Source organism: Salvelinus namaycush, chromosome 16 (genome assembly GCF_016432855.1).
Source record: "Salvelinus namaycush isolate Seneca chromosome 16, SaNama_1.0, whole genome shotgun sequence".
Lineage (NCBI taxonomy): Eukaryota > Metazoa > Chordata > Actinopteri > Salmoniformes > Salmonidae > Salvelinus > Salvelinus namaycush.
The window spans coordinates 28,926,737-28,939,675 of NC_052322.1; the positions used below are offsets into that span (position 1 = coordinate 28,926,737).

Below are 12,939 nucleotides of genomic sequence, written 5' to 3' on the forward strand. Positions count from 1 at the left end.
TGATTGCATTGTGTGTGTGTTGTGTGTGCATGTTTGTGCGTGTGTGTATTTGTGCATGGGCATGAACATCGATCAGCTCTGTGACAGCAGGGTCATTATGATATTTCTATGAAGAATGTGAGGCATAATGTTGGTATGGTTGCTCCACTAACCCCCCTTTTCCACAAAAGCCGCTCCTGGAGAATGTCAAGGGGCCAGTGATATAAAGGGGTTAAGGGGCAGTGGTGGGCTATAAGGGGTTGTGGGACATGAAGGCACAGATTGGTTTGTAGATAATGGGAAGAGGAGAGTGAAACGGGGCTCCCACTTCCCCACAGTACAGGCACAGAGCCCTCCCTCTCCTCTGTCGATACAGGGATGCCATCCTCTGTACGAAATAGGAATTGCATCGTTTTTGGCTGTTGATGTAAGGCTGCAGGCCTAAATACCATTGTTGTGCTGTAATACTCAGTAGTAGTGTAAAACATAGTAGATGACATATGACAATAAACTACTCAGATGTAAGTAACTGGGTATTTTATTGTGTTAAAAACAATCTGACATAACAATCCACAAAGAACTTTGGAAGTAATACAGTGCACCATGTCAACTTTGGCCATTGAACTGTCTTCACAGACCACCTCTCCTACTTAACCAATATCAGCTCTCCTTTCCCCCAAACATACACAAAACACTCATGCACGCACGCACGCACACAGACACACACACACTCTTTCTCTCTCAGAAATAATGTTGGGGTGCGTAACATAGCAAGGAATAGAAAGGATCAGCGATTGGAGGGCAGTGTAAAGAACAATGATGCTAATTGGACAACCGGATCAACATTTACAGAAAGATTTTTTAATTATGGTATTTTTGGGAGAATGTGTAGGCCTATGGTACAAATATAAGTGCTCTATTCAATCCGTATCACAGAAGTTCAGCGTTACAGAGTGATTGAAATTTAAAGGCAGCTCAATCGGAAACTGCCTTAACATTTCTAGTGTGCAAACTCTATCGCTTCAGCAATACAGATTGAATAGAGCCCTTAGTCTCTACAAGAAAAAAATCCACCACATCATATTAGCTTATCTGCGCACATAAATACATAGCATAACCATATTGACATTGTGCTTTCTCAACTCAGTCGCACTTCTCAGAAGTAGCCCAAAGGCCGGCACATGGCGATATTGAGTCGTTTCATCTTACCATCTAAAGGGAATGTATGCAGCCAGCTATACACTCCCATCCCCCTGGACCGGATCGTACATAAAACATTCTCCATTCAGGCTGCTAAGGCGTCAATTTTCTCATTAACCCAATTTAATTGCGAGAAGATAGAGAGAAAAAACTGGGAAAATATGTGTACTTTCACTATGAAACACTATTTTCCACCATCATGGTAGAGTAGCTAAATATTAGTACCAATATTTATATATTTCTTAATTCTATTATTTTCCTTTTAGATTTGTGTGTATTGTTGTGAATTGTGAGATACTACTGCACTGTTGGAGCTAGAAACACAAGCATTTAGCTACACCCACAATAACATCTGCTAAATATGTTTATGTGACCAATACAATTTGATTTTATTATATTTGGATGTTGCTTATTGCATTCAGCCAATCAGGTTGCAGCAGTCTTTTATTTTGAAACTATCAGACCAGGGGTGAAAAAACTGACTGCTGCAACCTGATTGGCTGAACACGATATGCATCATCCAGGACTAGCATTAGCTACTGTAGCATGGTGGTGGAAAATGGTGTTTCATAAAGTATGCATATTTTCCCCATTTTTATCTGCCTTCTCGCCATTAAATCAAGTTAAGGATGAAATGTATACATTTGTAGCCTGAATGGAGAATGTTTTATGTACGAACAGGTCGACGTGGGACACAAGTGTACAGCCGGCTGCATACATTCCATTTGGACGGTAAGATGAAACGACTCAATATCGCCATCTGCAGACCTTTGGGCTATCTCAAAGAGTGCATCCCAAATGGCACCCTATTCCCTACATAGTGCACTGCTTTTGACCAGAACCCTGTAGGCCTTGGTCAAAAGCAGTGCACTTTAGGGAATAGGGTGCCATTTAGGGAGGCAGTCAAAGTCTCCATTGTCCATATGTAGCCACTAACCTTGGTCATGCAATTAAAGAGCACAAAACTACAGTCCACTTAACTTATTTTCCTCAGTCATTCAAGAGTTAATAATTACATCTTTATAAAGCAGGTATAAATAACAGACAGGATTTAATACATCTAAACGCTCTCGTAGATTCCACTGGGATAAGGGAAAAAGTAAAAGCGTGTTTTATTTTACAAAGCCACTTGTCTTTCACAACAGACTATATGTAAGTATATTGAATCGTACCACAGAAAGTCCTTGGACCAGGCCAGGTCTATACACGGAAAAGTCACTAGGTTGCGCTCTACTCACACCATTTCACAGAGGACAAACGGGTTTTGCTGAACACAAGGCAGCAAAGGTATCCTGTGTAATTGACACACAGAGACAGGCCTACAGAAAAAGCAGAAAGGAGGGAAGTTCTTATAATGTCTGTATTTTATCATTTTGTTTTATTGTACCTGATTATTGTCCTTGAATTCAGACAAAACGGTCATTTTTTGGAATTCTTGGCACCTCAGTGGTGATATTTGTCTGTATGTGTTTATGATATAATGGACATATTACACAGCAGGGAATTGACCAGAAACACTCTTCAGCTCTCTTGCCAATACGCGCACGCACACACACATGCACACAGACACACAGACACACAGAACAAAGAACAAAGTAGGTACCATTTAGAATAAGAATCAAGATGTTTTCACACATAAATATCATGCTTTTAGCCCAAAGATGGGATGTCGTATTTAAAGTCTACTATTCTTTCACAAGGCCTTGCAATCCCATCTACACATTGATGTTGTGCAGTCTGTCACTAGTACCATCTCAACTCCCACATGGAATTGTGTCAGCACACAACACAAGTCATTACAATCAGAAAATACACACAGATCATTTAAATAAAAGACTAAATAAAACACAAAACATATTTCTTGTCACCCCATGAACATATATGTAGAATATCTTCCACTTGCCCTACCTTGTCAGCCATTTTGTAAAACAAAATCACAATAGAACCATTGTATCGATCCTGTACACTCTTTCTGCTTCAGAATCTACCCTCATTGTGAGTACTCTATATACACTGGAATGACAGTATAGTGCCTTCTCCAATCTCTAGTTGTTTGGACCAAAATGCTAAGAAGTATATCAAAGCCTAGCTCTACCACAAAGCACACATCTACATTATTATCTTATCTTTGCATATAAAACACGTGAAATGTGATTACATCTACGTGGATCAATCTGCATTTGGAGTTATGTGTATTCTGTCTTGATCCCATTGTTTTTGTCCATCTCACGATTTGTCATCCATATCATCATCAAATTCATTGTCATCATGGGTTGTAAATGTGTGTATGTCTGTTTCCATTCTGATATTCCAGTTACGAGCCAGTTGTATTTCCGCTGAGAGATTGAGTTACACACACTGAGCCATCCTTTAACTTGTCTGTCTGGCTGTCTGTCTGGCTGTCTGCTCAGTTTATTCTGCTGTGGTGAGGTCTCTATCAGAAGCTCTCCAGCAGAGTGCATACAAAGTGACTGACAGCTGGGGCAGATAGAATTAGGATGGGGTATTAATAGGAGGCAATACAAGCAAGGGGTGGTAGTCAGGTGTCAGGTGTCAGGGAAGAGTGAAGCATCATGGGGCAGTAGATAGTGGGGTGTCGGAAGGTAAATATTCACAAAGAAGGAGGTGCTGTGTGTGTGTGGTTGACCTCCATAAGTTCTTGGTCTCTATCAGTCTCTGTCCCTCTCTTTTCCTCCTCTTTTTTCCTCTCTCCCTAAACTCTGTATCAGTCCCTCTCCTTCTCCTCTCTCTGTCTGTTGCTACTCCCCTGCACTTCGCGGTGCTCGTGAGGAGGGCTTCCCGTCGTGGGTTCGGCGGTTCCTCCCCTTGCGGATGTCCTGAAGATGCTTCCACTTCTTGTTAGGGGCCTGGACCACAGGGCCAAGGGGCGGGGCCTGTTTGGCAGGAGAAGCCGGGAGGCTCTTTTCCGATTGGGCATTCTTGCGCGCCCAGACCTGCTCGCAGATCTGGTCCACGGTGCTAAGATTGGGGTGGTCCACCAGCTGCATGAAGTTCCGGTACCACATCTTCTGATTGGTGGAGGGTGGGCCGCCGCTACGGGGGTCCAATCGAAGGAGAGGGTCAGCAGGCGGAGAGGGGGAGGAGGAAGAGGAGGGTACTACCTCCAGTGTGATGTCCAGTAGGGTCTGGGTGAAGCCGTGCTCCATGGCGTGGCACTGGTAGAGGCCCGTGTCACGTTTCAGTACCCTCCTTACCAACAGTCCCCGCTCTGTGTGCAGGACACGGTCATCAAGACGCAGCTGGATGATTAAAGCACACACAACTGAAGATTAGAGCTTGAAACAGTCAATGTGAACCAAAAATCACTTGACTATTGTTGAAAAAATAATTGGAGGGGAAAGAGTTACTATGAATGACCTCTCAACTGTACATCCGTTAACTGTAATTTTGCTTAGTAGTTTCATCCCTCCCTCAATGTGCTCTCACCTCTTCCCTGGGGTTGTGGGGGTGTTTCTGGAAGGTCCAGGTCACTCTGGCCTGCAGGGATTTGGGGATACACTCCAGGAAGGTACTGCTCCCCTCCACCCCAAACAGCCTCCTTTCTGACACACGGTGCTTGTGGTGGTCTGTACCCCATCAGATAATGTGAGATTGCAATTTATTCAACATTTATTTCACAGTCTTGAGGTTGACAACTTATTATTTCCAGTAGTGTAAGTAAATATGCCATCCAAACTCTGAGATAATCACACAGACCTTTCCCTTTCTTGAGCAACACCCTCACTGAGCACATGATATGACATAATTGTGTGAAATCACCATGTCGTGCCATTTGGGTAATTTGTATAATAATTCATGTCATTGTGAGTGACAGAATGCTCTATTGTAGTCTGGGATGTAGGGGTGAGCGAGGTCAGGATGTGGCTTTGGCACGGGCCAAAGAGAGATTATGGCACAGAATCCCACTAATCACCCTGCCCTCTATGAGTGGGAGCATGGGAGAGGGAGTTAGCTCCTGGTCACAGTGTGCTGAATGCTAACTTGAAATCAGAGTGTGTAACTAAAACTTTTCTGCAAATCTCCTATTGACATCAGCCTAATTTCTGTGAAAGTCTGAGTTCGGGAGGTACAGCAGAGTGAAAGAGTCTTACCTCCTGAACACAGGGTGTTGGGGTCTCCATTCCTCACGTCCTGACGACGGAAACGCCTGGAAAACAAGAACAAAGGGAAGTGTTGATAGAACATAGTACAAAGCGTTGATATGTCTGATCTCTTGTGATTATAATGACTAGGCTAGTAGTCCATTGGGGTATGTACACTAAGAGTAGAGCTAACTGGGTAGAGGATCAGGTTTGGTGATGTTTACAGTTTTAAAGGTAGTGGGTAAGGTTGGTTAGGGTCCAATATTGGGCAAATAGCATATACTGTAGGTTGTTTACCATCTGGTGTTGGGAAGATAGCATGTTAGGTTGTACGTTTGGAAATTTGTTTACCGTTTGGTGTTGGGAAGGTAGCGGGTGCAAGAGGTGCCGTCCCAGGCGCAGTATGGGTCTCTGGCCAGGCAGCACTCAGCACAGGCCTTCCCATAGACACTGCAGCGATGCAGAGGAACCTGGGCCAGACCCGTGTCTGAACCCACATACAGCTGCTGCTATGGGCAGAGAGAGAGAGAGATAGAGGAGCAATGTTAGTGATATACAGTCAAATGGATATTAAATATCTTGGAATTCATCTGGGAGAGCTAGTACATTGGTGCCTATCCTTCTGATGTTATGTTAGCTCTTAGCTCTTTTCTCATTTGCCTTGTATTTTTGTATTTTCTCCACCACCTTTCTATGCCCCTAAGATTCTTTAGAGGTAAGTGTCTCTTACCCGCTTTGAGGAGATCTGCATGTTAATGATGGATGAGGCATCCTGTAGAGAAGAATAAATGGTTAATTATCCCACTCCTAAATATAAACATAACTATATACTTCCATAATATACTCAATAATTTATACATATGGAAGCAGCATGATGGATGGGTCCTCTCACCTTGAACACCTCTAGCTCTTCCAGTAGCAGGTCCTCCATGTTCTTCCAGCTCTCTTTAGGTACAGAGATCACCTTCAGCACTGTCCCTTTGTCTACAACACAGAAAGGTTTCAGACTGGATCACACACTCTATCCCTGCTTACTATTCCATATACACACTGCTCATTTCATACATTCTAGTTAGTATAACACACAGAAGTGCCAATGTGGGGGAAAACAAAGCACACTTACACTGTTATCAGTATAAGTGTGCATAAGTGTGGATGCCAGTCTGTTTCTGCTCTCTTGACAACTCCTAATGGAATTGTCATGCGAAATGTTTGGATTGAAAATGACAGCAATGAAGTTGGCAAGAGCACAAACAGATCTGGGACCAGGCAAAGCATAAAGAGTAAGGTCTACATATAAGTAGTTACCTGTGCCAATGAACATGACGTCATACTGCCCGTCGGCGGCGCCCACCCGGTCCACAGCGATCTGGGTGAAGCTGTAGTCTACGTTGGTCCTCAGGAAGACTGGCCGGCGGTTCAGGGGGTATACAGGGTTAAACATCAGAGGGTGGTGACGCGCAAACTGGATCACGTCGTCAGGGAAACCCTTGGTGGACTCGAAACTGCCGAATGTCTTGCTGGGGCACTAAGGGGTCAAACAGAGTAACAGTACAGCGGTTATTGTAAGGTTATTATGAGGTTATTGTAGTTATTATAAGATTATTATCAGGTTATTAAGGTTATTATAAGGTTATTATGAGGTTTTCGGGAGGTTAAAATTAGTTAAAACAGGTTGTAACAAATGTTACACACATAGGCCTATCTAAATGAGTCTAAAGTGAAAAACAGACATGGTCCTCTAACTAAAGGTTAAAAGGGTAAAAGGTCATTCCTAGACCAAACATTGTATGTAAAGAATATGCGTTTCTATGATCTATGAACTTAATGTTTATTATTTTCATTGAATGTGCTGTCAAATGCTGTATCTTTAAGTAATGGGGGCTAATGGGAGAAAAGGAGTGTGAAAAAAGGCCTGTCTGTTTATACCAGGGGTAGAGTTATGCTGCTCCTGGGGAGTCTGTTTGCAGTGGTGTAAAGTCTTAAGTAAAAATACTTTAGGGTACTATGTAAGTTGTTTTTTTGGGGTATCTGTACTTTACTTTACTTTTTGAATTTTTGACAACTTTTACTTTTACTCTACTATATTCCGAAAGAAAACAATATACTTTTTACTCCATGCATTTTCCCTGACACCCAAAAGCACTCGTTACACTTCGAATGCTTAACAGGACAGGAAAGTGGTCCAATTCACACACACACAGAGAGAACTTCCCTGGTCATTCCTACTGCCTCTTATCTGGCAGACTCACAAAACACAAATGCTTCATTTGTAAGTTATGTCCTGTGTGTTGGAGTTTGCCCCTGGCTGTCCATAAATGAAAAACAAAAAAACAGAAAAACAAGAAAATTGTGCCGTCTGGATTGCTTAATATAAGAAATGTGAAATGATTTATACTTTTACTTTTGATACTGAAGTATAATTATAATCAAATACTTTTAGACTTTTACTCAAGTAGTATTTTACTGGGTGACTTGCACTTTTACTTGAGTCATTGTTTATTATGATATCCATGTATATTTTTTATATATATATTTTTTTGTCGGTAGATCACCTTTTCTCAATAGGGGGTGCTGTTTTCACTTTGTAAAAATTTTGTTCCCAAATTAAACTGCCTCGTACTCAATTCTTGCTCGTACAATATGCATATTATTATTACTATTGGATAGAAAACACTCTCTAGTTTCTAAAACCGTTTGAATTATATCTGTGAGTAAAACAGAACTCAAGTTGGAGCAATTTTCCTGTGAGGAAGTGAGAAATCTGAAATCAGGCAGGCTGTTCTGAGGTCAGTTTATTAATTTGCATGTCTTCTATTGGTCGAGATGCACTGCATACGCCTTCCCCTAGATGTCAGCAAATAGTGAGAATTGGAATGGAGTTGCTAGGCAGATCTGAGGCCATATAAATGGGCTTGGAACATGTGGTGCAGTCTTTTCTTCATTCGCCATAACGCAAGACAGACCTCAGGATTGCGTTCTGGGAAGCTCCCGTTATAGGCCTTAGATATATCCGGCTCTGATTTTATTCGATATAGGTGTTAAAGACATCATAATGTTGTTATTTTAAACCGAGTTATATCAGTTTATATCAGTATATTGCGATTTTTGGTATTTTATTTGTGCTGCGTTATGGTGAGTTGGACACGTCTTCGCCACATGGCTAATGTTTACTGCTAATTCCAAAGTTGAAGGCGACAATCTACAACCGAGCAACGATTCCTCTGGACAAAGGACAACTTGCCCAAGATTCTGATGGGAGCTCATCAAAAAGTAAGAAGTATTTATGATGTTAATTCGTTGTTCTGTTGAAAAATGTAAAACTACTGTTCCGCCATTAATTTCGGTGCGGTCTCGCTTTAACGCACGCTGTATGTCGTAGTAACGTTAATTTTAAAAATGTAACCCAGCGATTGCATTAACTTCTTGCGACTACAGGGGGTGCTGTTCCGAATTAGCATTTTGTCGTCTCCAAATTAAACTGCCTAGTACTCAATTCTTGCTCGTACAATATGCATATTATTAATTCTATTGGAAAGAAAACACTTTCTAGTTTCATACAAAGTTGGAATGATGTCTGTGGGTGACCCAGAACTCTTTCTACAGCGAAATCCATGACAGACAGTGAAAGGTCTGAGAGCGAAGCTCTGGTTTCAGATCAGTTTTTAAGGTCTCTGTCTATCCTATGGAACGACACGAACTGCACCCGCCTTCCCCTGGATGTCAGTAACCAATGAGAAGTGGAATGGGCCTTCTCCGTAGCTCTCAGAGGTTATAAAAGACCAAGGAGTGAGAGTAGCCCCCCTTTCGACGCTCGCCCTTACGCAGGAAGGGACCTCCGGACGCCATTTTCACAGGCTCGGTTATCAACTTGAAATGTATCCGTCTGTAATTTAATTCGATATAGGACTTAGAAACATCATAAGGTAGTTAATTTAAACCGTTTTATAGGAAATTATATCCGTTTAGTGCGATTTTGAGGAATTTCTTTGTTGTGCACTCTGAAACTTTGGACACGTTTTGTGGTCCCGTTCGATCGTTAGTGGATATTTCGAAGGACAGAGGACATCTATCGACCAAAAGACGTTTATAACATAGAAAGGATACATTGCCCAAGAATATGATGGAAGAACAGCTCATAGTAAGCAATATTTAATATGATAAATTGTTGTTCTGTCGAAATATTTTAAACGCATATTTCGCCATTTTGTTTGGTGTAGCTTCACTTGGCGAACCCTGTATTGAAAAGTAAGGATAATTTTACAAATGTAAATCAGCGGTTGCATTAAGAACTAATTTGTCTTTCGATTCCTGTCAACCCTGTATTTTTTAGTCAAGTATATGATTAGCTTTCAATTAAACTAGATCACTCTGATAGATGACGTCAGACATATTGAGGCTTGATTTCCTAGTATTTTTATTGTGTAACCACGGTTTTGTATGGCTAAATATGCACCTTTTCGAACAAACTGTATATGTATGTTGTAAAATGATGTTACAGGAGTGTCATCGGAAGAATTCTGAGAAGGTTAGTGAAAAAATTAATATCTTTTGGCGATGTTGACGTTATAGCGCTCTTTGGCTGGAATCGATGCTCTGGTAACGTTTGCACATGTAGTATGCTAACTTATCGATTTATTGTGTTTTCGCTGAAAAACGCTTAGAAAATCTGAAATATGGTCTGAAATCACAAGAACTGGGTCTTTCCATTGCTATGCTTTGTCTATTTTTATGAAATGTTTTATGATGAGTAAATTGGTCATACACGTTGCTCTATCTAGTAATTCTAGTCGATTTGTGATGGTCGGTGCAATTGTAAACTGTGATTTCTACCTGAAATATGCACTTTTTTCTAACAAAAACTATCCTATACCATGAATATGTTATCAGACTGTCATCTGATGGTTTTTTTTATAGGTTATTGGCTATCAATATCTTAGTTGAGCCGAATTGGTGATAGCACCTGAAGGAGTAAGAAACTGATGGAGTTAGAATAGTGGTGTATTTTGCTAACGTGTTTAGCTAATAGATTTACATATTTTGTCTTCCCTGTAAAACATTTTAAAAATCTGAAATGGTGGCTTTATTCACAAGATCTGTATCTTTCATCTGGTGTCTTGGACTTGTGATTTAATGATATTTAGATGCTACTATCTACTTGTGAAGCTATGCTAGCTATGCTAATCAGTGTGTGGGGGGTGGGGGGTGATCCCGGATACGGGGTTGAGGTTCGGTAAAGGTTAAGAACTAATTTGTCTTTCATTTGCTGTCCAACCTGTATTTTTTAGTCAAGTTTATGATTAGTTACTGATTAGATTAGGTGCCTCTCCCAAGATTTCTCCCGACATATTGTTGGCAGCTTGGCTACTATTCTCATTGTATAACCACGATTTGTGCCGCTAAATATGCACATTTTCAAACAAACTCTATATGTATTGTGTAATATGATGTTATAGGACTGTCATCTGAAGAAGTTTGAGAAGGTTAGTGAAAAAATTAATATATTTTGCTGGTTTATTCGTTATCGCTATTGTTGGCTTGAATCAATGCTGTTGTGTGGTTGGCTATTGTAGTAAGCTAATATAATGCTATATTGTGTTTTCGCTGTAAAACACTTAAAAGATCTGAAATATTGGCTGGATTCACAAGAGCTTTGTCTTTCATTTGCTGTACGCTGTGTATTTTTCATAAATGTTTTATGATGAGTATTTAGGTAATTCACGTTGGTCTCTGTAGTTATTCTAGTTGCTTTGGTGAGAGTTGTGATGGTGGCTGCAATGGTAAAACTATGATTTATACCTGAAATATGCACACTTTTCTAACAAAACATATGCTATACAATAAATATGTTATCAGACTGTCATCTGATGAAGTTGTTTCTTGGTTAGTGACTATTTATATCTTTATTTGGTCGAAATTGTGATAGCTACCTATGCAGGAAAAAAATGGTGGGAAAAAAAAGTTGTGTATTTTGCTATCGTGGTTAGCTAATAGAAATACATATTGTGTCTTCCCTGTAAAACATTTTAAAAATCAGAAATGATGGCTGGATTCACAAGATGTGTATCTTTCATCTGGTGTCTTGGACTTGTGATTTAATGATATTTAGATGCTAGTATTTACTTGTGACGCTATGCTAGGCTATGCTAGTCAGCTTTTTTACTGATGGGGGTGCTCCCGGATCCGGGATTGTGACCAAGTAGAAGTTTTAATATTGCAGATATATTGTGGCTTCTATCAATGTAATTGTCTTTATCATTTCCAATCCCCCATATATATATAATTTTGTAAATAAATATATTATTTTAATATTAATTATATATATTTTTAATATATTTTCCTTCTTTATCATTGTCCTCTAACCCTACCACCCCTCCCCTAATTGCAGTAAACTAATTAAATATATTTTCCATATTTATTATTTTTCCCTAACCCTACCACCCCTCCCCTAATTGCAGTAAAGTAAATAAATATATTTTCCATATTTATTATTGTCCCCTAATCCTACAACCCCTCCCCTAATTGGAGTAAACTAATGGACAACAACACTTAGGCTTCTACTTCCATCCTATAAATACTATATACATTTTACGGACAGTATATTTTACATTAGTTAAATTTAGTTTGTTTTTAGTCCAAATCTTCAGCTACATTCAACCTCTCCCATCTATCTCTGAAGACCTGTCACGTTCGTCGTATGAATCGGACCAAGGCGCAGCGTGGTATGCGTACATTCTTTATTATAATAAGAATGAACACTGAACAAACAAACCAAAATAACAAAACGACACGTGAAGCTATACAAAACGAGTGCTGACAGGCAACTACACATAGACGAGAACCCACAAAAGGGAAAATGGCTACCTAAATATGATCCCCAATCAGAGACAACGATAAACAGCTGCCTCTGATTGGGAACCATATCAGGCCACCATAGACATACAGATCACCTAGACCTACAAAACCCTAGACTTACAAAAACCCTAAACAATACAAAACCCCTCGACAATACAAAAACTAGCGTACCTACCCTCGTCACACCCTGACCTAACCAAAATATAAAGAAAACATAGATATCTAAGGTCAGAGCGTGACAAGACCATCCAGTTGATTTCTAGCTGCCATAAATATTTATTTTACAAAAGTTCTAAACCTTTCTATTCTCATAGTTTATTCAGATTGTAAATTAAAGATTACATTTTTTGATAAGAGTATTATTATTTTATTGATCGAATGACTATGACTTTTCAGATCACCCAGCAGGGCTATTGGCAGAGTTAACTCCAGGTAAAGGTTGCAATTCTTCAGTCATTCCTGAACCTGCGACAAAAAACAAGCTGCATGCGGACAATACCAAAACAAATGATCTAATGATTTTGTGTCTTCGCAGCAAAACCTGCAGAGCTGGGATGGATGTATTTTCTGTTCAGTGAATTGTGGAAACAACGGGTAGCCATCTGCGTTCAGTAAATTTCCACAGAGCTACGTACCATGCCAGGGCGTGGGTAGGGGACTTTGCCCTGGAAGGGGACCCACTGATAGTTTGGCCCCTCTTTGTGGGCGAAGGGCCCCAGGAAGGCCCTGCGGATGTCATTCATGGTGTAGATACACACGGCTGATCCCTTGAATACACTGCTGCTGGGAGGCAGGGGACGCA

The 12,939-nt window shown here is 40.4% G+C and overlaps 1 protein-coding gene across 1 annotated transcript in view; it reads right to left on the reverse strand.

Annotated features, from left to right (window-relative positions):
- Window positions 1–2,540: 2,540 nt before the first annotated feature.
- The window catches only part of LOC120061280 (semaphorin-3B-like), a 111,510-nt gene continuing 101,111 nt past the window's right edge, over window positions 2,541–12,939 (reverse strand). Inside the window, exons 11-18 of the mRNA XM_039010981.1 lie at window positions 12,773–12,917; window positions 6,591–6,810; window positions 6,175–6,266; window positions 6,013–6,054; window positions 5,634–5,791; window positions 5,292–5,347; window positions 4,627–4,766; window positions 2,541–4,439 (exon numbers count right to left, since the gene is read on the reverse strand). Coding sequence (XP_038866909.1) covers window positions 3,939–4,439; window positions 4,627–4,766; window positions 5,292–5,347; window positions 5,634–5,791; window positions 6,013–6,054; window positions 6,175–6,266; window positions 6,591–6,810; window positions 12,773–12,917 — 1,354 coding nt within the window. The 3' untranslated portion in view covers window positions 2,541–3,938. The remainder of the gene's footprint in view (window positions 4,440–4,626; window positions 4,767–5,291; window positions 5,348–5,633; window positions 5,792–6,012; window positions 6,055–6,174; window positions 6,267–6,590; window positions 6,811–12,772; window positions 12,918–12,939) is intronic.